Below are 26,305 nucleotides of genomic sequence, written 5' to 3' on the forward strand. Positions count from 1 at the left end.
AGACTGGATTAAAGATCTGCTTCATATCCTATTATCCTCCCTTGGCCTAGGCTATAATAACTGTCTAGACTCCCCACATAGTCAACAGAGAAAGACTGTTTGATAAGGCAGCTTTCTCAATACAAGATAAACAACACATGTGCAATGAGCTGCCCCCAGGTGCCCAGTGCTCTGGTGACTGCAGGGGAAATCAAGTCAGCACAGAACATGCAACCAGCCTTGGGCAAGCTGAAGTCAGGCAAGCTTGATTTTTTGTAAGGGGTGAGAAAAAAATATCAATATGCAAAACCAGTAAGAATAGCTGAATAGGTAATGACTATTCATTATTTCTTCACAATAATAGAATAAGGGCAGGCAATGAGCCTAAAACAGAAGGGAAATATTTTCCTACACTATTTTACTGAAACCCACAGCCACAGAAGCAGAAGTTTTATTGGTTTCAAGAAAAGCAGATGGCATTACTGAGGAAAATGACCTAAGGTTACTGAAAACAAAATACATAGTTGCAATTCCCTGTCACTTAGAACATCACCCACAAAATATCAGATGCTGTAAGAAAACCAAAACAGAACAGCCCAGCGCTGCATACGCTCACTTACAACTTTCCTTTTCCCCCCAGTCATCACTGTTGACAGGCATCTCTAAATGCCCCTCTGCAGCTGAACTCAGTTCAATGAAGCAGTCCTCTAATCCTCAGTTGCAACACTAGGTGGCATGGAAACATCTAACACACCTACAGCGCTGAGAACCTTGAATGCAGAATCTCAGTTCGCGGTAGTTAAGGGATAGTGCAATGCAGCAATCTCACTTTCATACAACTGGATTTGCTTTGAGTCCTTACATAGGACAAATGGCAAACAATTTTCAGGTACAACGCTGTGTTTACAGACCCATAGGTTAGTGATGTCAGAATAAATTCTGTCCCTGAGATACCTTGCCCTCTCATTTAAGAAACCGTGGACAACTGCAAAATGTTTCTTCCTCTCCAAAAACAGTTCTTTGAATTCAAATTTTGTGTTTGAAATCTCAATGATCTCCACCTCTGTAAAGACACAGCACCCTAACACTTACCTCACACCTTTATTTTTCTAAAAACTCACTTTTTTATTTAAAATTCATAACACTTGTGTGCTACCTGTGAAAAAATGCTGCAAAGGGGCAATGAAACAAGTTCTGCAACTCACACAGCCGCAAGACAGCCCATGGAAATTGCTCTTCAGACCATACTGATCTTCCTGTCAGTACACTCCCCCTTCTGCAAAGAGGAAAAACTTCAGACTTGTAACATTCTGCTAAAGATCCCCCTCAAACTGAGAGAGGGGTGTGAGCTTTTCTGATGAATGCCTGTGGTGAGGTCATTCTGATGAATGACCTGCCTCGGGAGGCAAAGAATTAACTTTTCAGCAATGTCCCACCCCAAACCCCCTGTGAAGAGCGGCCCAGGAGTTCTGACTGGGTTTGAGTCCCTGCGGGGTTTCGTCCTTGATGTGTTCCTAGTGGTATCTGACCCTGAACTCCACCCTCAAAGGTGGAGACCCTCAAAAGTTCTGTCCCTCAAAGACCCCTGCTTGGCCTTTGTTCAGGGCTCTTTGTTCTGGATCTGAGTTTGTTCCCATGTTGAATAAATGGTTTCATGAACAAACAGCCCGTCTCCTTGGTGTCCCATGCTGGTCCCCAGACCCTGCAGCTTCCTGGACCCTGCAGCTTCCTGGACGAGATCCTGAGGTTGCGGACTGCAACAAATACCAAGTCTGAGTTTCAAAATAAACGTGTGTGTACATTTAAAGGACACCACCCCTGCACTGCAGCACAACTTGCTGCTTTCCAAATTACAGATGTTTCCTAGAACGTTGCTGGCAGTAGAAGTGAAAGCCTGACATTTAACTCCTGCTTTGTTCACAAAACCTAACAAAAAAATGCAGACAATTATTGGCATGACACTCTCCCTTTAGAAAGGCAATAACCACTCTTCTCATTCAGCTTTGTATCAGTTTCTCAGCCATACAGAGAGATGCTGATGCCTTCTACTACATCTTTCAAAAATCTGCAGGAAAAAAACCTAAGGTCAGCAAACTGCTTTTTAAGTAGTGACATTCAAGTAGGAAGGTCAAGTAATTAAGCCACAGACTACAAGTAATACATAAGGTAGCTGCTGAAAGTGATCTTGGCAGACAAACAAATCACAGAAAGTCACTGAACTGGATTTTGATTTTCAAAATGAATAATAACCTGGAAAGTTTGTTTCATTTCTGAAAAATAATTTAATACAAAATTTTAAAAACACTGATGTACTTCATTGCATAAAAGGAGGTACATTTTCACATTTTAAAATAGTTCAAAACATTTGTACATAATGAATAGAAATTCTCTTTTATATAAACCAAGTGTTTCTTTGCCAACAGCAATTGTCAATTCCGAAACACAGAATTAAGATGACACAAGAACCAGACAGTCTAAGTTACTGCTATTTGTATCAAAAAAAATTATTCCACCCTTTACTTTCTACAGCTCATCATGCTTGTATGTGAATTCCCTTGCAGATATAAACCCGTCACTGTCTTCATCCTCTTTATCAAATATGTCTTCAACCAAAGCATCGTGCTGGGTGTCATTTACCACTGCTCCATGCTTTTCAAATTCTTTCTTCAAGTAAATTTTCACCTATTAGACAAAAGGTGAGAGTGAACATTTTCAGACTTATGAAATAATTGATTACTGTGGCGTAATAGAGGGATGCTCCGCTCAGGATGGTGGTATTAGATAATAGATACCTGCCCTCCCTTGCCACTGGCAGAATAATACTTGTCTAACTGATTCTGCAGTCCCTCTGAGTGAAGGGTCTTTAGTGACAGAAGTGACAGTAAAACTAGCAAAGCTGTTGCAAAACATTTATAGTACCTGACTCAAAAAATTAGTCAGGACAGCGTGTCTTCTATGCCTATACAGTAAAGTACAAATAGCTGGTCAGAAGTTATTAGCTACCAATTGGTCAGAGACAGCTTTTCCTCATTCTAGCACCCTGCCAACTCAGTTCATGTAAACAGCCACCCCAGATATATACAGAAATCTGTACACAATCGCAGTCTTTGCTGCTTCAACGGGAAATACATTAAAAGATTTCTAGATATCTCAAAATTTTTAAGAACAAAGACCCGAGACAGGTTTTAAACAGATCACTGGAACACTTAACGACATTAATGTAGATACTAATGGTAAGCAGTGTTTTCAACAACATCAGAATGGTTTTAGTAAGTTTTTAAGGTTTAAATATGGAGATCCCAAGTGTTCTGAACCACAGAGCCTTCTACAAAAATAACAATACCAACATATCTATTAAACAGATACCACTTGTATAAGAACCATAGGCCTTATTTCGGGTCTGTTTTAGTTAGTTCAGTCCCTGGAATTTGTTAGTTATAGCTTATGTTCCTAATATGCAGACATTACACACACTGATACTGTCTGATGCATAATACAAATGGTTAATTAGCCTTCTGAGTCCAGTAAACTGTACCAGACCCAAATCAAAAATAACTCAGTGGTTTATACTAGCTTCTTGTGGATCACTTTTGCTGAAAAAGCAGAATTTTGAAAATGAAAGGCAAACAGATGGTGAATAATGCTGAATAAATGTCCTTCACAGAGTGAATGCTATGAAGTAGGATTGCCCTACAGCAGAAGAAATCCCAGTTTATTAATAAATCAGCAATTAAATCCAAAAAGCCCTGAAGTCTGGTTTTATTTCTGTGATGCTTTATCCAAGTCTTCCACAAATCACATGCCTATCCTCAGCTTACCAAGGCTCCTTTTGAACCTCCAGTTCAGAATTTTCACTAGGATGCAAGGCTCAGAGCAGTGCAGCATAGATGTTCATTCTTTTCCACTCTCCCATCCTGTTAAATTTGCTCACAAGAGAAGGATAACCCACTCACCTCTTGCTTGGATAGTTTCCAGTCATCATTAAGATCCATCTCTTGGAATGACTCATGAGACCTTGGTCCATTTCTAATTTCTAGAAGGTCAATGTTGAAAATCAGTGTGCTCTCAGGTGGAATTTTTCCTGCCCAAAATGGAAAAAAGTTAAAACCAACTATATATTCAACGCCATACAAAAGCCATATGCATCAGAACAATGTTCCAGCAAGCCTAGTCATTTCAAAGCAGCCTGCAGTTTTCACTGATAAGGATAAGTATCTGTAACAGTGATGATCACAACCATTTCAGCCTGTAGCCTGGACTCTGAGCAGCCCTTACAGCACAAATGTAAGCTTAGATGCAACTACTTTTGTTGGAGACTAGTAGGTGTTGATGCAAGCTCTTATTCAGCAATTACCATCACAAGTTTATCAAACAATGTTCTTGAACCTTTTTTCTTTCATGGTCAGAGCCAGATAAACTGGAAAACACTAAAGGAGACTGTACAGTCAGACAGCCTACAGCCAGATCCAATGGGCAGCAGGAGGAGAGAATTCAGTCTGCCAGATACCCCATCACTCCCCAAATTCCTCTCTACTGCCAGCTGATACCTTGTATCTCCTGTTCGGCCACTGAGAAAATCTCTTTTGCAGAGAAAGACAGAAAGGCTGGGATGATGTTGGTCTCCCACAGCAGTCTCTGGACTCGGGGAACAAAGCACCCAGCTATTTCCAAATACACAGCAGAAACTAAGTACCTAAACCTGATCACAAGGCATGTGTTATCACAACAGCATTTCTGATGTAGGTGAATAGACCGGTAACTTCCAAATAGTGCCACAGAGTACTTCCCCATGCCACCACATCTCAAGGATTTCAGTTTATCAGGCACTGCCTTTTACAGAGCTGTGATATGCCCTCATGCTGATGGCTGAAGCTACTGTCAAAGACCTTTTAGCATACACTTTGCTCCTTTATATAGAGAGATGTTGAATAGCACCAAATATATCTCTACCTTGGATGGCAGCACCCCCAAAAAAATTTCTGTGCCTTGAGAAGACAGGGTAAAATAATCCACATCTACCACTTTGGAGTAATGGTGTTAAATACACCCTGCTGCAGCAACAAATAGACTTGTAGATTTCTGGGATGAATAAACGTGCAGAATTTTCTAGAAATACACGGCACAGTGCCCTGTTTAGAATTTGGAACACAGGTGATTTTTTTGAGTGTTACAGAAAAAGGCATCTGACTCAAATGATGAGTCAGACAGCACCAAGGTAGGAGGCTAGTGAAAAAAATGTGCATTTGGAAGAAAGCATGAAGAAAATGAAAAAATTCTGTCTTCAAGGGCATCGCTTGAAAACAGCAACATAATTATGCTCAAATACTTCAAAATCTTCCTAAAGCAAGTCATTTCTTACAGCAGTTAGCAGTGTTTAGCTGTTTAACCTTCCTGAACTAAAAACAGAGGTGAGGCTTGCAAGTCTTTGAAGAACAACTATAGTGCTTTACATATCGATCAAACAATTAAGCCTGTGATGACTACATGAGCACTGCAGCATTTCATGTATTTTTGCGGAAAATTTTACAGCTGAGCCCGCCATAAAGACAACTAAATTATGACTACGAGGTTCCTGTTCTCTACTAGAAACATGATGACTTCTAATACTGTATCTTGCACCCTTGAACCTAAACCAGAGCTTCTAGAAAAATATGTATTAAAAAGGTACATTTAATAAAGGAGGGTATGAAGTATGCTGTAGGTATGAATACTACGTGGCATGAGGTAATATGGAGTGCTAAGCCTGTGTGCAGCCTTACTTGCCAGAAGACACAGACATGCAAACAGTCCTCATTCCCAAAACAGTCTCATAGTGATGGGAAAGATGGATGGACTGTACATTCCTAGACATTTATCCTTTCTGCTTTGGAACCTTGTACTACTGCAGGTCCTTTGTTGCAACTCTTGTCATAACATAAACATTCATAATAATTGCTCAAAAGAAAGTCAACTAAAACAAATCCCATAAAGCAGAAATATAACCATTCAAGCTGTCACTTGCTTAACTGCATATTCCAAATCTAGCCCTCCTGTTAAAGGAATCTGGAAATATTTGAAAGGAAAAGCCCCAGCACAGGGAGTTTCTTAGGGTTCTAAAAGAAACCTGAAAGCAAGAATGAGGCTTGCACATATACACTCATGAAGTATTACCACAAAAACAGATCCAACAGCCAAAAAGCCAACTGTTACCTAAGCAACCACCTCTACTTGACTGAAAAGGGGAGAAAAAAAACCAAACTAAAAAAAGAGGAAAAAACCAACAAGGGCACCGTTGAACACAGCACTAGCAGAAAAGACACTTAGAACATACAGCACAGCAGCTACCATTAGTTTCTGGGTTTTTTTTCCTGCATTCACCACATAGCCACTTGGTGGAAATTACTGCAGGAAACAAATTTATGAGAAAAAGCCTCTGACTCTCACTTTAACAGAATCAACCTGGAAAGCTTGAAAGCTTGCTAACCTCTCAGGCCATGAATAACAGTAAAATACAGAGATCAGAAACAATTAGAGCAAAGGTGCTGTTTCACACGCTTTACCTTTCCCTTCTTTTCCATAAGCAAGGGCTGGTGGAATAGTTAGCTTCCGTTTCTCTCCCACACACATGTCCTTCAACCCTCTGTCCCAGCCTTTGAGAGCTTCCCTTATGCCAAGTGTAAACCACATAGGTTGACCATTGTTATGCTTGTGACTGGAAAAGAAAGGAACAAAACACTTGGTATTTAAACCTCAAGTTCCACAAAAGGCAAATAGAATATGCTCATAATGTAGATATACAGTTAAAAACACAGCACTATTCAGCACCTTGACAAATGAGCACTTTCAAAGTCTTTAAAATTTATGCTTTGCACGACAAGTTCCTTGGGAAGTGGAAAGAAATAGACCAACATTTATCTGGTGAGTTTATGACAACACTAACCTATCCAGACCTCCACCTTCGCCTCCCTCATCACCTACTTCCACTTGGAAACTGATCAGACTAGAAGGGCATTTTTCTTAAAAATCTACAGTCAAGGCCATCGTAAATTGCAAATCACAGACCAGCATGGTCATGATAGCAATAGACATTTTAACATGCTTAGAAGAATCAGCCTCATCTCTTTCAAGAAGCCACTGGGGGGAAAAAAAGCAAATAAAAAAACAACTACATAACAGTCTAGAAAAAAACAAATGCATGCAAAACATTGAACTTTAGTTTTGGGAGACAAGATCCTTTTCTGATTTAACCACTTTCACTCTACTAACAGACAAGGAATTTGAAAGCTCTATTTACTAGTCTTGCAGGAAAGGTGTTTAAGAAGAAAACAGAACACTTACAGAAGTTAGTCAGCAACAAAAACTTTAGTGTGTCACTAGAAGTCCTTTTAAAGAGGCAGGTTAACTACAAGAGAAAATTAGTGAGATTTTAGTTGAATCGTCTGCAAAAGCATAAACATGCAAAACTGTCTTTTTTGTTTAATATACAAAAGTAGCCTTCAGGCAGCCTGCAGAGACTTGAGTATTTTGCTGTCTCCCACTATTAACACTTCGTTGATGTTTTACAGGACATTTAGCATTAGCAAGTCATTGCAGGCTCTTAGGGAGTCCCTCGAATCTCTGGCTCTTCCTCCTATTTGCATTTCTGTGGCTCTGGTATGTTGACTTGTCTGGTCGGGGGCAGGTAAAGAGTAATGAAAAGCTGTGATTGTGGTGCCACTAGTGGAAGGATACATAAAACTTCTTTATTTTTTAAACTAATACTTTGGTTTAGAAACCAAACAGAAATCCATGCGTAGCACAAGACCTACTAAACCGCTGAGATCATATACCAAAACCTGCACCTAAATCACAGAATCGTAGAATGGTTTGGATTAAAAGACACCTTTAAGATCACCCAGTTCCAACCCCTCTGTGCCATGGGCCAGGACACCGACTAGAACGGGTTCTTAGAGCCCCATCCAAGCTGGCCTTGAACACCTCCAGGAATGGGTTGTCAGCAACTTCGCAGAACAACCTGTTCCGGTGTCTCACCATCCTCCGAGTAAAAAATTTCTTTCTAATAACCTAATCTAAACTCTTTAAATTGAAGCCATTCCCCCTTGTTCTGTCACTACATGCCCTTGCAAAAAGTCTCTCTCCATCTCTCTTCAGGTAGTGGAAAGCCACAATTAGGTCACCTCAGAGCCTACTCTTTTCCAGGCTAATCAGTGCCAGTTTTCTCAGCCTTTCCACACAGGAGAGGTGTTCCATGCATAACATCCCCATCTTTTAAGAAATGCCAAATGGCTCTACTTCCTACAGACTGACCAGAAAACAAATGCTAAGTAAGATTTATTTTATAACTTCGGGAAAGGAGATTAGCCTTACTCTTGGTGTTCATCTTGAACAGCATTGTGAGATACTGCTTCACACCAAACTTTCTGAGAACAGGTGGCAGTGGGAGGGGCCCCAGTGACAAGTTTATGCAGTGTTATTTAAGTTCTTTTATCCCAAAACAAATAAGTCATTCATGCATTGCATTTGTTTCCTTGCACATTAAGTAAATGGTAGTTTTCGGCGTTTGGGGAGGGAGGAGTCAAAAAACCAAACAAAAAACCGCTTGCCCCTTACAAAATGCTCTCCACAGAGCTATTCGCAGGTGCAGACACCGGTGAGAGATCTGGATTCAGGAAAGCACGACCAGAAGAGACCATCTATAAATAATAGATATACCTTTATATATATATATATATATATATATATATATATATATATATATATATATATATATACACACATAAAGGAGCGAGTCCAGAAAAGATGCACCAAGATTGCTAGAGGGATGGAGCAGCACCTCTCCTACAGTGAAAGGCTGAGAGAACTGGGATTGTTCAGCCTGGTAAAGAGAAAGCTGCAGGGTGACTTAATTTTACCTTTCCAGTACCTCAAGGGAGCCTACAAGAAAGATGGAAAGAGACAATTTAAAAGGGCGTGTAGCGACAGGACAAGGGGTGATGGCTTTAAACTGAGGCTCAGATTAGATATTGGAAAGAAATTCTTTACTGTGAGGGTGGTAAGCCACTGGACCAGGCTGCCCAAGGAAGCTGCTGACCACCCGTTCCTGGAGATGTTCAAGGCCAGGCTGGATGGGGCTCTGAGCAACCTGGGCAGCGTTCAAAGGTGCGTCGGATGGGCTTGCTCTGAGCAACTTCAGCTAGTGGAAGGGACAAGGAACCTTTAAGATCACTTCCAGCTCAAGCCATTCTATGATTCTATTACATATATATATGTATATATATTTCCCCACGCAAGCTCAGCTAGCAGCTGGCTCGTAGAAGACGCGCCGCTCACTTACGTCGAGTGAAACATGGAGCCATCCCTCTCCAAGTAGCCCTCGTAGTGAACCAGCATCATGTCCCCCCACTTGGTCTTTCTGTGGCAGAGGAAAGGCTTGTGCAGCACCTCCACCTTCACGTCGGGAGCGGGGGGGATCAGCGCCGCGCCCGCGCAGCCCAGCGCCGCGCACAGCAGGGCGGAGCACAGCAGCAGCGCCGCCGCCATCGCCCCCGCCATCGCTCCTGCCCCGCTCCTCTCACCGTGCCGCCATCCCGCGCCCCGAGCCCGGCCGGTCCGTCCGACGTGGCAGCGGCGCTCACCGCTCCCAGCCCCCGGCTCCCGACGGCCCGGCACCGGCGGCGCGCGCGCTGATTGGCTCCCCGCAAAGCCAGCTCAGGAGGAGCTGTCGCCCATTGGGACACATTCCTGTCCGTCACTCAGACCACCCAATCGGCAGGTCCGAACAGCAGGGAGTGGGCGGGCCGGGCGCTCCGGGAAGTCACAGCCCCGGCGAGCGGGGCAGCCCCGCGGAGCGCGCGCACAATAGAGCCGGCTGCTGCCTGCCCTTGATTGGGCGGCAGCGGCAGCGAGGTCGCGTTCTGATTGGCCGCGAGAGGCCACCTGCTCTGGGCATTCCGCGCCTACCCCCCCACCCGCCCGCCTCTCCTTCCCGCTGGTCACGCGGGCCGCGATTCACAGCGCTGGTTGCGCTGACGTAGCGCTGCGGGGCCGTGCAGTGGCTGGGCGGCTGCGGAGCTCCCTGCGCTGGGAGCGTGGCGGCGGCGACGGCGGGGGGCGGGCGCGGCGCGGGCCGGGCGGGGCGCGCGCCCCCCCGCGATGGCGCTGTGTGGCGGCAGCGCGGCGGAGCGCGGCCGGCGGCGGGCGGCGTGACCCCGCCGCGGGGTGGCCGCGCTGCATGGGGTCGGAGGCCGGCCGGCATGGAGGGGGTCCTGTACAAGTGGACCAACTACCTGAGCGGTGAGTTCCTGCCAGTGTTCAGCCTTTGCGGGACGGGCGCCGTCATCTTCTCTTATGTGTATTTATACAAGTACATAAGTGTATTATGTTCAGTGTATTTGCTGTGTGCGGGTCAGTGCTGCTCCTTGACCCCTCCATCCCGGGGAGCAGCCCCGGCTCTGCATTATTGTCACTGCCCGGTGTTTATCCCGGTGCCGGTGCCTGTCCGGGCGCCCCTCGCCCTCCCCGCGGTCCTGGGTTGGGGTCTGGGGTAGTTTGGGTGCTCTGGGTCACAATTCGAACAGTGAACTTCCCCGTTCTCCACACACCCCCGTGGAACTTCTGTTGAGGCGAGTTGGGGATTCCGGGCATTCCCAGAGCTGGGAGGAAAAGGTGTTGCCGTGTCAGTCCCACTTGGAGGATTCGGATGAGAAGGCATTGCAGGGGGAAAAAAAAGACAAGAAAAAAGGTGGAGGGGATTGTCCTGCTAGCTCTAGGCCCAAATTTTAATTTTTCGGGTGTTCCCGTGCCACGGAAGTCTTGATTTTCATGGCAAATTGGAAGCAGCCGTGTGTGGCCAGAGTTTGCTCTGGAGAGGTTAAAAGTGCTGGGGTCAGAAGCCCCCTGTGTTCCCGTGGGATGTCCACTGCCGGACACCTTCGAGCCAGCTGAGGCAGAGGCGTGTGATTTGGGCTTGTGGATGGGGTCTTGCCGGCTGCAAACCTCTCCGTGGTTTGTTGGAACAGTTTGGAAACTTGAAGGTCAGAGGAAAGTAACCACGACCACCTTGACATTGCCAGGTGCGAGGCGAGTGTTGCTCAGTAGTGTATGTACAAGGGCTGCCGCCTTGCTTGAATTTTTTTCCCGAGAGGTTGGAACAGCTGCACCTCTCTGGTTAGCTGGGAAACTGTAGGAAATCAAAGTTAAACAAAGAGCTGAAGCACAAGCGAGTGTTGAATTTATATGGTAGGGATGGTGGGGGGGCAGGAGTGGTGCATAAGGCTGGATTTATTGCTGTGCTAGAAGATTGCTGTGACTTTTCCCCTTTAGGCATGAGATGTTCTGAGATGAGAATCAAAATTTGTCAGGTCTCAGTGAACAGACATGGATTTTTTTGTTGTTGTTTTTAATTATTTGTGAATGCTCTTGAATTATGAAGTGGCAGTAGGAGCAGCCACACTTGCCCTTTTCATTTGAATTGCAGGGCTGTGATAGTGGTATTAGTCCTTTCTCCATACTAAAAACACATATGGTCTAGCTGATTGAAAGTTTTACATGTTTTTCTTTGCATTGCTGAGATGCTGGGGTGTGTCAGGAATCCCTGTGCTTGGTTTTGTGCCATGTTTTGAGACCTGTGAATGTGTGTCTGTGGGAAACAATGCACGTTGTAGATGACTTAGTTGTAGATAACTTATTGGTGTTTGACATTTTAGTGCCTGAGTGTGCCTGCGGTAGGATCAGCTGGTTTTCTGTTTTCATGGTAAGATGAAGACTAAGAAGTATTCTGTTTTCATCACAATTACGTTTTCTTTTGTTAGCCACAGTGATAAGCACTTCCAATCAAATGACCCTTCAGGAAGAAGGATGATGCTTTGCAAACCTTAGTCTTAAGTGAATGCAGACTGAAGGAAGCTTTTCCTTGCATATATAAGATTTGTACTGGTTGAAAACTAGAAGAGGTTTTGCTGTCAACAGAGACAAAATCTGTGATGAAAGATTGAAGCATCCTTCTGATTTCTTGGTTGAAACTTGACTCTTCTAGTAAGTGTGGTGATCAAGGTCACTCTATGCCTTTTCTTAGGTTGTAGAAGGTCCATGGTGTGTTTGAGAACAGTAAATTTGCTGCTCTGCAAGCTGTCTGTATATACTAGTGCTTTCTATTGCTGTAAAATGAAGACTTCCTGCCCTGAAGCCATTAAGTTTTAAGTTTATGCAGAGATGGGAAAAAAAAAAAATTCATTCTGGAATGTGGTGTTAATTGTATCAGTAACAAAGAGCTGGAATGAGAGACAGGGAAGCCTCCTTTCAGGGATTAAGGGAAGTAAGAATGTTCAACAGGTCATCCAGAACGGTATTTCTGCTAGTATTCTGCCCCCAGTATGCTTTTTCTGGTGCTCAAGGCTGATGAATCAGGTGCTGTATAGTGTAAATGATGCAAGCAAAAAGTAGGGAGATTGCATGTCATCTCTCTGTGTTCGCCTGTGCTGATGTGCCTCGGAGTGAGGACCCCTCACAGTCAGAGAAGGGATAGGACATTCAAAAAAGAATAAGCATAAAACTGTAGAAAAGAACTGCTTTTCCTTCTTTCTGTGAGAGCGGAGCTGATGGGAATTTGTTGGTAATTGAGTCTTTTCTGGGACTTTTGATTTTGTAATGTCTTATGTCATTGCCATTATGAGAGGTCAAGTCCACATCAACCCATTTCCTCCCAGCTCTTGGGCTGCGAGCTAGATCTGTGTTACAAATTACATAGTTACTGACAGCAAGAACGTTTCAGAATTAGGAAACAAGTTTGGTTTTCTGTGGGCAAAGGGCAAAGAACACACACCATGATTATCACCAATTGAAGGACAGATCAGTTTGCCTTACTGCTTAAACAAGTTAACTTGTTTGTAATAAATGCACTTGTTTGCTTTATATAGATTAGAATAAATCAAATCAGTATTACCTGGTTTCTGCTTGGAGTAAGGGTTTTTCCTCTGGTGTTGATCCTGTACTCATGTTGTGGTTTCTATATGTAGGGTTCCAGTGCTACCTTGGAAATCTCTCAAGTTTAGAAAACTGAGATTTTTAGAGATTTTCTGTCCCCTAATGCAATGGCCAGCAGATAGTGATTTCTCAGTGTGTTACTTTTGTTTAGGTTCAAGTGAAGTGTGCCAGCTTTGGATCAGATACACATTCACAGAGTTCTAGCCTATGACAATACATTGGGATCTTGTGTTTGCACTGTGTGTCCTTTGATTGCATTTTTCTATGCTTTCCCCACTAAATTGATTAAAACCTTAAGAAAGCAGGGAACTTCGCAAGCAGTTATGGTCATATAAAGTGAGACAGCACTTTTTCTCTTGGGCAAATATATAATACATCTGCAGACCTCAAACTATTCTGGAGCAGGGTGACTTAAATCATGCAGGCATGTAAGTTGGCCTCAGCTGAGCTTATAGTCAAAGCATGTAACATGATCTTAAAAAATTCCTAGATTTCATCCTTTGCCAAAAGTCTCTATCTGATGTTAGCTTGTTTGGTGGGGGCTGGGTATGGGTGTGTAACTATTGTTTCACTACCACTTACTGTAGTGAGCAGCTGGAATGATAAAAGTGTCACCGTCTGCCTTCCCTACAGCTCCTTGGTCTGCACTGCCTGCAGTCCTGGCTGAGCACAAACCATTCTGCTGTGGGCAGCATCAAAGGCAGATCCTGGCTGCAGTGCCATAGCGTGACTGATCTCCAGCTGGGGAGCGCTGCTTGCAGGATAGAGAAAGGACAGAGCGGAGCTGAACTGGACGTGAAGATTGCTCTTTGCTGCTTGGAAACTGCGTCCCCTGGGACTCTCTGACTGAACTTAACCTGCATTGCGTGCTCTTTATTGAGCGTAACTTCTGATTAATAAAATAAATTTATTTAGTCTTTGGAGTTTGCTTTGTAAAAGGCATCTATGGGTTTTTTTCTCATCTCATTTATAGAATGAGTAAGCTGGGAAACAGCATGGAGTTGAGGAATACCTCCCTTCAGTGATGTGTGTGAGAGCTTGGCACTTTCAAGTTGATTTTTTTCTTACTGCTGAAATTCAGTTCAGTTCAGATCTTCAATGTAGGCACACATCCTGCCTGGGATTGCTGGCCACAGGCAGGATTGATGATAACTGTGGAAGAGACAGTATGGATCAGCTCTTGGCTGTGGGGTTCAAAGGCAGCTTCGTCATTAGATGAAAAAGGATGACTGCTTCCACTGGCTTGCCTGGTATTTGTTACATGCTCCATGAAATGGCTTTGATCACTTTCCTTTACAAAGCTAAGCTTTTCCTGATATTTAAATATTCACTTCCTTATTTCTGCTGAGTAATTTGAACCCTAAGTATTTCATCTTCCTCAAGGCACGATAGACTCAGTTTCATGCCATCACCTGTGACGCTGCATCATGCCACATATTTCAATTAGCTCTCCCCATCTACCTGTATGTAATCATCCCCTCTCAGTTTATTGTTGTACTTTGGATTCTTTTCAGTTTATCCCGAGATACCAAGAGCCAGCACCAAGCAGTACATTTCAGCTTTCACATAAAACTTTGAATTACTCTTGTCTCTAATGATTCAGAATTCCTTAATAAACTTAGGGGTAGAGCTCAAGAAAATGTGAAAAAGCATTAATTCTTGTATCTTGGAGTTGGATGCATATGATACTGCTTAGAGCAAGTCTTTGTTTTAGGAGTTTAAGGAATCTGACCTTTAAGGATCAGAGACACATATCCTTCCAGCTGATATCCAGCTCTGGAAATAAGCTTCTCTGCTTCCAGACGTGGAGGAATTAATGGAAAACTTCACACTTAGATAAAGATTTGGTTCTAAAAAGACTTTTATAATTTTCCCCTTCATTTTAGCCTCTGGATATAGTCCAAGTTCTGGTTGTATAAAATTAGAAGTCTGGCTTTTGTGGAGGTGGACCTAGACAGCTGAGGTTTCTGTTGCCTTCAGGGCAATAATCTGCCTTCTATTACTGGCTGTAGCTGCTCTCAGGATCCAGGTGTTGGTTTAGATTAATGCCTGACTCCCAGCCAGTTCTGGCTGGATGAGACTTTTCATGCAGGATACTTCAGGGACTGATTAGTTAATTCTCTTTGGATTTTGCTTAATTGTCTTTCTGTGATTTGACCTTCTTTCTCATTATTTTCTTCCCTTTCCCTCTGTATTTCTTCATGGAGCAATCTTACTTTTGTCCAACCTTTTTGGAATTGTGCAATGTACTCTCAGTAGAAAGGTTTGATGAGGCTGCAGGAGTGGAAATCGGTGTCCCTTCTCTCCTCTGGAAGTGTTAGAGCAGTGCTGCAGAGCCTCCATGGTGCAGCATTCCCTGCCAGGTATGCTGCAGTACCAGTGCCTCTGCATTCAGTCCCTCTGCACTGAAGTAAGTGATCACAGGGTAGGACTGAAACCAAAGGTGTGGTAGACTGATGCCGAAGAGATACCATCATGTGGTATCTGTATGTGCTTACATAAATTCAGTCTGTTGACTTAGTCTGGCATGATAACCACCCCAGGGGTCAGAGAGAGGAGCAGCTTGTTTGCTGGGGCTGAGAAGTATAGAGGAGGAAAACTCCCAGAGCTTTTTATGACTTAAATTAGTGTGTCTGAGCAGTGGGCCTGTATTATTGAACTTCTGCCTCCACCATGATCCCCTCTCTGCCCTTCATCCTTTCACTGCATCCCCTCAAAAAATACCTGATGCTGGTACATTGTGCTCTGTGCCTTGGCTGGTCTCTGCCATAAAATCATTTGCAAACAAACCCAATTGCCCTATGATGACAGGATGTTCTTTCAATGCTGCTAACATTGCCCTAACACTAGTGATTGAAACAAAGTGGACTTTATAGACCCCCTGTGAAAAAAATCGTTTGGGAGAAGGTCACTGTGTTAAAGCCCATTCCAGCTATTGCTACCTTCACTTGAACCTCTAGTGTCCCTCAAACGAATGCTTGAAAAAGTGATACCATTGTTAAAGTGCTAAATCTTTGACCTTCGTTACCTTTAGGGTTTTTTTGTATTGATTCCTGCTGTTAATATGCACATAATCAGAGTGAAATTGCAATATGGGCATTTCCAGAAGCTGCTCTCTAGGTGACAGGATAGTAGCTCAGAGAAGAGGTGTAGATTGTTACACACTCTTGTCTGCCTTTCTGCTATCCCTCATGGATACAGGGGAATCTTAAACTGTATTTTTATCCAGTCAGATTGTTTTGCTAGAGAATTAAGGCTGCAAAGTGCATTCCAGCACCTGGGATTGCCCTTCGCAAAATACTGGGTAGCCTTAGAAGGCTGTCTAGAAAAATAGACACCTGTTTTGAGTGCAAAATGCTTGTGTCATCTTTCGCTTCTGTTCCTTGAATAAGAAAAAAGGGGGAATGTTTCAAGTTTGATCTGTGTAAGATACTTTCTTGCAAATTGCTATTTCTGACTAGGAACCTGGTCGACTGACGAGAGTCCTTGCCCTGCTAAAGCCGAGTTTTCAGCAGTTCTTGTCCAGCTATCAGTTGCTGACACAGCACTGGGCAGACAATGTGGTGCTTTTGCCCTTGGGGTGAGCACATGGCACAGTTTACATTTGCTCAGGGTGGGATGAAATGATGGATATTGATCATTCTCACTGTGAGATGGCTCTATCAGGGCACCCACTCTGGGATTTTTTTGTGACCTTGCACAGAAAAACAGGGATCTGTTCTGCTATGCCACCTGCAACCAAGTCTTGGATCTTGTCCTTCGTATAAGCAGTAGGGAGGGTTACAATGGCTTTAACTCCTCCTATGAGATAGATGTTGTAACATGGAAAGTTCATAATTATCGCCTATCTGCACCTAAACTCTGGATGAAGGTCAAAGAAGTCCAAGGACTTTTTTTGCAAAAGTTTTACAAAAACTTTTCTGAAGCTCAAGAAATTAATAAGCCTAAGATATTACATAATTCTCATGGAAAGCAAGCAATAATATAAACCTGGGTGTCTGGCCTTTATGCATTTTAGAAATGCAGATGGAACTGGTGTCTTAATTGCAGCTTGTTTTCCAGGTCATCAGTTTGACTTCTTGAGTATGTAATTCTCCCTGATGGCTTGGCTTTGTAGATGTCTGACATGATCTACATGTCTTCAAATGTTTGGTTGTTTGTTTTTTTTTAATTCAGGCTTGGCACTTTGGAAGGAATGCTGTCTGGAATCTGAGTTGTATAACATTAAATTTTGAATTATGTCCAAGTTTCAACTGTGTTATCAAGAAATGTCAAGTTTGCTCAGTGATAGCTACATCCAGATTTCCTGAAGTGTAATGGTGGAAATAGGCAGATCTTTCTTTCTGTGGAAACTTCTTGAGAAGTAATGAATCCTTAGCAGGCAGACTAAGCAGACTAAGCAGACTGCTTAAATATCTGGTTTTCTAGTGGATAATATCAGATATTCCGGGTACAACAGGCACTAACTATAACTTTCACACAGGAGTTCAATATGTACTTTAACCAGTGCCTGTGAAGTCATCTGGAATATCTTCACTCTCTTCTATGGCTGAGACCTTAAGCTACTCCTCACTATTTATTGTGCTTTGTGCTTTACTGGGGATTTTTTGTACATACCTTTCCCACCAAGGTTAATTTTTACTGTTAATGGTACTGTGCCTCTAAAACGAGATGTTGGAAGTACAAGCTGTATTTTTTCCTGCCTGTGCACCACCAGTATAATGGACTTAAATTCTTCTTCAAAGTTGTATTAATGCTAGCACCAGTAAGACCTTAAAAGGTTCAGCTTTATCTTTCCATATCAGGTGAAATCTGAATGTTCAGTTCCAAAAATTGCAATATTCCTATGTCAGTTCATGGGAGGAAAATAACACTGAATAAACCCAAGACTTGCTTTCATGGAAGCACCTAAATATCTTTTTTGCTGCTTTGGTTTTTGTTTTGTTTTTTCTTTCCTCCATTCTTCACTTGTCTGCAAAAGTGAAGCTCCCGTAATTAAAGACTGTATCCCTGTGCAGTGCCCATGGTTTGACAGCCACATGCTATTTTTAGCTGGTTGTTTAGGATAACCTTCCCATGGCTGCTGACTCAGTAGCAGTGAGTACCAGCTGGTTATTGCATCTTCTGACAGAACCTTCTTGTGAGTATTTTTTTTTTAAATTGTTTTCCTTTCACAAAAATGTGTTTTTATTAGTGTAAGAATTCCATTGTGTAAATATATATTGTCCTAGGTAAAAATTGTCTATTACAGTCGTTTTACTATGTATCTAATAATTAAAGAAGAGTTGGCTTCTGCAAAGGAATACAGATAGCTGCTCTGTTCCCCACAAAAAAATCCCCAAGACCCAGAACCAAAAAACCAACCAAATGAAAGTCTCAAAAAATACATTGATTCATAACATATTCTTAACCTGCCTCCAAAGTGATGGAGGCAGAGTGATTTGTATGTTGGCTAATTGATTGCACAGCCTTTGATTGATGGGATGCAATTTGGTTGAGCATCAGCTGCAATTGTAAGCTGTAGGACCATGGCTGAAATGATTCATGCGCAGCAGCAGGAGCTCCAGACTGAATTAGAGGCTTGTATTGACTGTGGCGCTGTGCATTATTTAAAGAATTGGTTCTGTGCCATTGAGTGTCTGAAGCAATTAACTGCTTCTCTCTGCTGAACAATCACTTCCTTTTTTTGTGAGTTCCTACATATCAATAGTGACTTTTAGGACAGTTTCTTTATTTTGGAGGCAAGACAAATAGAAACCAGTCTTGCTGATTTTTTTTTTTTTTCTCATTCTTGTGGTTTTTCTCCCCCTTCATATAAAGTAAAGAATTGTTGAGAGTACTTCGTATTTTCGATATTTTTGTATTCTTATAGGAAATAATGGAAGAGATCTGGAAGGGAATGAAATAATATTTATGTTTAATTTGTTTTCCAGCCACCACACAGGGTTCAGCAATCTATAAACTGGGTTGGACTGAATGCAGTGGTATTGATTGAAAAAAAAAAAAAGGGGGGGAGGTGGCAAGCCAGACCATACTCCTGCTGTTAGCCTGAGGCTTTAGGCCTTTCCAGTCTAAAACTGTGTTGTGCTTGGTTTCAGCAGTAGTCTAAGGAACCAGTTTCTAGCTGGAGAGGAGCTGTCATTCCTCCAAAGTGATATCAGTCCAAGCCCAGCCTGGGTTCCTGCAGCACAGTGCTGGTTGGCAGAGCCCTGGTGCAGGGGACAGCAGATTTGCGGACCCTCTGCCAAAATATCGAAGAGCCATGTGGCCCCCACGGTCTTGTCCAAGTGTTCCTTCCAAAGAAGGTTTTCTGGCACAGTGTGGGTGTGTCAGAATCTCAGTCCGTTGGATCTGGCCAGCGAAGCTTGTTGCAGCTCAGTAATGAAAGCTGCTTTCCTCCAGTGACGTTGCTGCCTCATTTCTTCTTAGGTTAATGAGCTTGTAGTTTTTAATCAGACATAAATGGCGGCTGTCAGGTCATGTTTGGTTTTATCTTTTCATACTGCTGGTGTGCTTCCAAAGGTAGAAAAAAAGGATAATTTACTTCTAAAGTTGGGCAGCAGGGTGGGCAAAAATATATACCCAGAACTACTGGTGTGAGTCCAGCCTTGTGTTTTGGTTTTTCTCTGGGAAGGCATCCAGAAGTACAGGTCAGTAATTCAAGACTGTTTTATGTGGGCAGCACAAGGAGTTTCAAGAGCTGTTGAAAACTGCTTGACTGAAAGATGGTGTTCAGAATGTTCAGAAATTAACACATCCGCCTCTGTTCCTCTGTTGATTTTTATGAGATTCTTACACGTTGTTTTTCAAGATAACCTGGCTAGCCCTTCCTTCGAGGGAGGAAAACTTGTAAGGCAAGACAGCAGGGGTGGCTTTTGGGAAGAGTGAAGAGGTTGGTTGAGGCGGGGTGGAAGGAATTGAGGGGTGGTGAACTGAGAAGGTGGTTTTGGAAGAGAGGGTGAGTCAGTGATGCTGTGTTAGCAAAACTACTGAAAATGACATATGGCATCTCAAGATGCACACTGCTGTGGTCCAGCTGTGTGGAGAACAAACACCATGTAGGTGCCAGGAAGCTGGGGTTATGGTGTACAACATCCAAGCCTGTCCTGAAATCTTAATACTTCAAAGAGTTTCGTTTTCCGGAGGGACTGAGACTCTTTGGGGCCATATTTGCAGCCAGTCTTAAGTGAGAGAGATGGTGGAATTGCAGGGAGGTGTGTAACTGAGAAATGGAGTTTTGTTTTTCAGGTTGGCAGCCTCGGTGGTTCCTTCTCTGTGGTGGCATCCTGTCCTATTATGACTCTCAGGAAGACGCCTGGAAGGGTTGTAAGGGAAGCATCCAAATGGCTGTTTGTGAAATTCAAGGTAACTAAGATACAGTAACACTTAGCTGCATGAAATTTGTCCAATAATGTTGCATTCAAGACGAGATTTCAGGTGACAAGAGCTATTTGGCTGCTTCATTTCTCTGGTATGTATTTGCAGTAATTTGATGTATATGTGAGTTTTTATAAAATAGTATTTTTAAAATGTTGAGAGAACTGCAAGCCTCTATTCTCATGTTTATTCTATGTGCAGGTGGGTCACTGTTTTTCATGGGTTGTGGTGGAACATTGCACAGCTTCAAATGACTCCTCATAAGCACAGAGCTGACGCTAGAAACATGTGTAATAAACTTCAGTACTAGGTCTGCTCAGTCATATAGCCACATTTTTGAGGTTCAGTTAACAGCTGGAAGCTTGAAAGAGAGGCTTTCCAGAAAAGGATGCCCTTTCCATAATGACTTTCAGATTATACTGGTCACAAAGCTGTCTTTCATAGCTGTACACATGTGCGTCCTGTCCATTCCCTAGCTCAGAAGAGAAGTCATAAAATGGCTGTGGGGGTAGTTGGGACCATAGATTCCTCCTCTTTCATTACTGTTTGACATGCCACCTAACACATCTGTTGGAATGTTTGGTTGGGCTGGGAATAGCCAGGAGGCTGGTCTGAAATCTATGTTGCTTTCAGTTCATCCTGCAGATAACACACGAATGGACCTGATTATCCCAGGGGAGCAGTACTTCTATCTGAAGGCAAGAAATGCAGTTGAAAGGCAAAAGTGGCTGGTTGCCCTAGGAACTGCCAAAGCCTGTCTGACTGACAGCAGGACACAGAAGGAAAAAGGCAAGAACACCCTTTTGCTAGCACAGAATGTTTGCTTTATATTTCCCCATGCTTTCCCTAGCGCGTGTACATACATCTTCAGTGTCCAGCCTGTGCTTCAGGTCTTTGGTGCTGCTAAAAGCTAAGACATGTGGGAATATTAACTACAAATCTCAGGTATTAATACTCAGGGCAGGGATTTGAAAACTTTGCTTTTTCCTTAAAATACACAATATAAAAGTAATTTGAAAACCATGTGCCGATGGGTTCCGTAAGTACAGTGAGTAAATGGGCCCTGGCTAGAGGTCACTGTGATGCAGTACACAGTGTACAAGAATGTAAGACCCCCACCTTGTCCAGCTGTGTAAATATGATGACCCAGCCTCTCACACCAGTGTTTCTTCAGCTTTGGAGTTCCTCACACCCTTTCCTTCCATGTTCCAATTGGGCTGTCTTCTGCACTTTGATAATGCCTCAGCAATTAAGAGGTTTGCACTGGGTTCCAAATTTATTAGTATTCAGATCCTTAAATCTGATCATGGTAAAGCTATGAAAATTAATTCACTTACCACTTTGCTTTCACCAGCAATCTCACTTCCCCCTCCCCCAGTGAAAACCCCTCTTGCTTACAAGTGTGGCATTAGTCAGAGAACATTGTGAGGCCTCATGCCTTCTTAACTTTATGTAACCTCAGCACAGTGACTATACAGAAGATGGAAAACCAGCAAATTATTAATGTCCTGGGCAAATGCAGGGGTGGTGAGCACTCCTTTCCCTGAGGTGAGGATTTGCTTCTCCTCTTAGCCTTATGTGTGTTATCACCAGACTTTGCATCTGCTGGTTCGAGCTGAGTCAGAACTGAGCAGAAGATTCTACTGTAGAGTCCTTCACTAGGTGGGATTCTGATGTGCAGTGCTATGATTCAGGGACTCTAATATCAAAAACATTGCTTCTGAAAAATCTCAGAATGACTGTTAATCTTATCTGGATTAGTCTTCTCAGTTCTGCACTCTCTGTTTCTCAGTATAAGAAACATATGGACACACTGGAGTGAGTCCAGCAAAGGGCTGCTAAGATGATTAAAGGAAATATCTAGTGAGAGCATAAAAAAGATGAAGCCAGAGTCTTCACACTGAATGAACAAGAGAAAATATGCATGAATTTTGATACAAACCACTCAATTGAAACATAAGCAAAAATGTTTATGTTGTGAAGAGGAGGGAGCACTGAAAGGCTGCACAGAAGAGGTTGTGTAGTCTACATCCTTGGCATTGTTCAAAACCTGACTAGACCTGAGTAATTTGCTCTGACTGTCCTTGAACAGGGGAGTAGGACTAGCTGATATCCAAAGGTATCTTCCAGCCTCACCCATCCTGTGATTCAAGGATATCTGTATTAAATTAATCTCTTTCTGTTGGACAGAATGCATCTTTTCTAGGTGTTTTCTACTACAACCCTATCTAAACAATGCTATTGCTTGCACCTTAAACTACTTTGTGAAAACAAAGAATGTTATATGTAGGGCTTTTGTCCTATTTAAAAGGCCTGCTAAGACCACATGTGTACTTGCCTTGCACTGGATACAGTAAATTTAACTTTTCTTTTGTTTAACTTTTAGAGTTCACTGAAAACACAGAAGCCTTGAAGACTAAAATGTCTGAACTCAGACTGTACTGTAACCTCCTTGTTCAGCAAGTGCATAAAACAAAGGAAGCCAGCATTTCTGATGTGTCAGAACCAGAGGTACAGCTCTATTTTTGCTAGAGACCACATCTGTAAAGTCTTGGGCACATGAGCTTTCCTGGGTAGCCAATGTAGTTTTCACCCAAATGTTTCACCCAAATGTTTTCACCCAATGTTGCAGCCTCCTGCAGAGAGGTAAATAAAGTGCTCACAAAACAGTTCTTGTTTAAATGAAGTATCACTATATTGTTGCAAATGACTTGCCCTTTGTTGGGCTAGCAAGTAGTGAGATGATACCTGTGATCTAGGCAGTAACACCTCTGTAGTTGATCATGTGTTTACAGTGGATCAAAAAAAGCAAAAGATCTTTTATAAAAAGATAATTTGTACAAAACAAATTATCATTTCTTCTGCCATTTGACATTTTTCTGCCTGAGTCATTAATATCCTGCTCAGCAAAACACATCCAAAACCATTAAAAGGTCAAGAGATATTGCAGACCACAAAATAAGGGCAAAAGTGATATAAAGAACTGGCTTGGTTAGCCTCACTTAAGTTAAAGTTTCAAACCTTGGAAATCTTTCTGATAAAAGAAGCCTTATTTAAGAGGGATCTCTGAAAGACAGTGATCAGCCCCTTGCTTTGGGAGAGAAATGTATGAAGATGCATTTCCCTTGCTAGAGAAGCTGGTGTGGAGTTGCAGAATGCCTCCCACTGGAGAGATGGGTCCTCAGGTGCAGAATGAGCAGGCAGAACACCTGAAGGCTGCTCATTTGTATGCCCAAACCATCTCTGTAAAGATACCTGACAGACTGTTTAAGGTGAATTAAAAGACACGAATTAGAAGCATGATGTGATGTACAAATGGCTAAAAGGCACTGTTAGAACTTGCAGCTCACTGGTGTTGACCTGTAATGTGGTGTTTATCCTGCTCATATTTCATGCATCTGGGGAAAGACTCTCTTTTCCTGATCTTACTGGCATTTAACTGCAAAGATTTATTGCTAAAAGCATTTCAGCAACAATAACTCACTTTGCAAAGATGAAGAGGCAACATGATACCTCATTCTGCATTTTTGTCATTTGCAGTAATTTTTTGTTCATGGGGTTTTCAAAATTATTATCTGCAGATCATTCAGCATCTATTTAATTTACTTACTTTTCATATCTCCTATCAGTGGTGTTTCCTGGAATGCCATTGTTGAATACATTCAGGCATAGTATTTCATGCACTTCTAACACCAATAAGATAAGTAACTAAGAGGCATTGATTTCAAAACACAAACATACTAAGCTTCTTGTACTGAGAGGCTGACAAGAGTGGTAATACTGCAATACATAGCCACAGTAATATGTGATGCCAGCTCTGAGCAGCTGACACATTGAATTTTAATTCATATTAGCCAGAAATCACAACTGTAGCAGCTGTGGGCTTTGCAGACATTAGTCTAAATTGCTCATCTGTGGTGAGTCCATTTCTTCCAGTTGATTTCTTCCCGCAGAGTGAGATTGATATGGGAGCTCTGTTGAAATCAACTTGTGACACTTTCCTGAAGACTCTTGAAGAATGTATGCAGATTGCAAATACTGCCTTCACTTCTGAGTTACTGCATCAGACCCCACCTGGATCCCCAAATTTAGCAGTTCTCAGAACGAGCAAGGTAAAGGCCAGTATCTTCTTTTCTCAGCTTCAGCAGGGATGCTAATGGCTCCTTTTGTCAAAAGTAGCATTTGTAGAAGTAGGGAATGTCTTTTTACCCTTATCATAGCTACTGGTCCCACACTGGACATGCTCTGCTATTTCTTGTGGTTTGCAAGTGAGGTAGGGCCATTTTTTTAATAAGCAGTGACCAATCTCTTAACTTTTAATGACAGGTGGAAGTTATTAAACATTAACTTTCAGGGCCTGAAAGTTACACGTTGGTGTTTCACAGAAAGTAATACAATGGTGTTTCAAAATACCTTGGCTTTACAGCAAGTTTGTCCATGTGGGAGCTCATAGCAGTTACTGCTCTGTTAAATTACAGCTTTAGTAGTATGTCTGCTAATATGCCAGTGGGAGGTGATGATTTAGCTTTTTAATGAGAAGGGCACTTTCTGAATCATGGATCCATAGCTACATGTGGAAAACTGGAGCATCTCTGGCAAGCAGGAAGATCTATGTAGGAAGGTGGATGCATGACTGCATCTGAGAAATGGGATTACTTCACCATACCTAGTGTCTAGCCTCATGTTTCTTCTTTTTTTTCAAAACTTTTTTATTAAGTGAAGAACACATTGCAAAGGAAACTCACTGCTTTGTCTCCATATGCTGTGTGGTGTCTCACTTGACACTTGCTAACTAGCTTCTGAAAGAAATCTTCTGATTTTATTTCTTCTCCTTTTTCTTTCTTTACAATATTGTAATGGTGTAATAATGTAGCACCATTTTCACATTTGTCTGTGTACTGCGTCCAGCTCAGAGAATTAGGGAGGGTTTTTTTTGCTGACTCAACTTGTGTTTAATAAAATGTGAAATTTGAGAAGCATGATACAGTCTTACTTGCTTTAAACAATATTCTCCCTGCTCCATATCTTGCAGGTAAAGCACTCTGTCTTGTCCAGTCACGCCTCAACAGAAAGGTATAACAGAAGCCTTTACTGTCAATCTCTTTCTAATCTGTGTTTGGTTGTTTTTTCCCTACTGCTACTCTGCTCTTACTGGATGCAGGCAGAACTGTATTGCTCTGAACTGCCTTCTTGGAAGCAGATGGAATGAAAGGGCTCTGGCTCATCCCATTTCATGTCTCTTCTGTATCAGTCCTTTCCCTTCCATTTTTCTCTGCAGTCCACTTGGTGTCTTACTGCTCAATCACCAGCCAGCTCTCTCCCACTTCAGTGCTCCTTCCTGCATTTTAGGTTCCACTCCATAAGCCCATAAAAATCATTGATGGTGAGCAGACTGATTCCTGAAGTAGGTGGCAAGGATGTATATTTTAAAGTACTAATGGGGGGATATTGTAGAAGTTACAGTACCTGCCTGCAATTTTCTGTAATTGTATTTTTTAGATTATATACCTTTTTAATAAAGATCACTGTAAATATACTTGAACTCTGAAAGCTGAGGTTGAGTCTTTAATCCTCTTTGCTGCAAAAAGCTGCCTCATTCTTGTTATTACTTTAGGCAAGTTCTTTGCTCAGAGCAGCCTGTGACAGCCTATAACTTCTGTCAACTATTTTGCTCTTGTTGTTTGTGTGTTCACAGGAAGAAGCTTACCAAGCAATGCTTTGTGCACTAAATATTATTCTTTCCCTTTCTTCAGGCAGGTGGAATTGAGCCCCTGTGAAAATGGCTGTATAAAAGCAGAAATTAACCATCAAGAGCAAGCAGTTACTAAAAGTATGGAATGTTTAAACTTGGAAACGAGCGAGGGGACTGGTGATGTTTATGTTGAAGATCATGTAGCAAAGGATTTGGCAGGTATGTATATGCACAGTCTTTTGTCCATGATGATTATTCTATAGGTGTAAATTAAGGAAGGTGTAGGCACCTTGTGAG

General features: G+C 42.5%; 2 protein-coding genes across 2 annotated transcripts in view; one reads left to right on the forward strand and one right to left on the reverse strand.

Moving 5' to 3' along the window:
- Positions 1-2,241: 2,241 nt before the first annotated feature.
- FKBP14 (FKBP prolyl isomerase 14) lies at positions 2,242-9,619 on the reverse strand. The gene is made up of 4 exons (XM_058831317.1): positions 9,293-9,619; positions 6,519-6,670; positions 3,933-4,060; positions 2,242-2,661 (listed from the first exon to the last, which is right to left on the reverse strand). The coding sequence occupies exons 1-4, from the start codon at positions 9,508-9,510 to the stop codon at positions 2,503-2,505; spliced, it is 657 nt and encodes a 218-aa protein (XP_058687300.1). The 5' UTR covers positions 9,511-9,619; the 3' UTR covers positions 2,242-2,502.
- A 474-nt stretch (positions 9,620-10,093) lies between these two features.
- PLEKHA8 (pleckstrin homology domain containing A8) overlaps positions 10,094-26,305 on the forward strand; it is a 31,307-nt gene continuing 15,095 nt past the window's right edge. Inside the window, exons 1-7 of the mRNA XM_058831316.1 lie at positions 10,094-10,251; positions 20,188-20,304; positions 20,950-21,105; positions 22,703-22,827; positions 24,270-24,428; positions 25,349-25,389; positions 26,070-26,227. Of these exons, the coding sequence (XP_058687299.1) occupies positions 10,212-10,251; positions 20,188-20,304; positions 20,950-21,105; positions 22,703-22,827; positions 24,270-24,428; positions 25,349-25,389; positions 26,070-26,227 (796 nt within the window). The 5' untranslated portion in view covers positions 10,094-10,211. The remainder of the gene's footprint in view (positions 10,252-20,187; positions 20,305-20,949; positions 21,106-22,702; positions 22,828-24,269; positions 24,429-25,348; positions 25,390-26,069; positions 26,228-26,305) is intronic.

The sequence above is a fragment of the Poecile atricapillus genome, chromosome 2, assembly GCF_030490865.1.
Source record: "Poecile atricapillus isolate bPoeAtr1 chromosome 2, bPoeAtr1.hap1, whole genome shotgun sequence".
NCBI classification, from domain to species: domain Eukaryota; kingdom Metazoa; phylum Chordata; class Aves; order Passeriformes; family Paridae; genus Poecile; species Poecile atricapillus.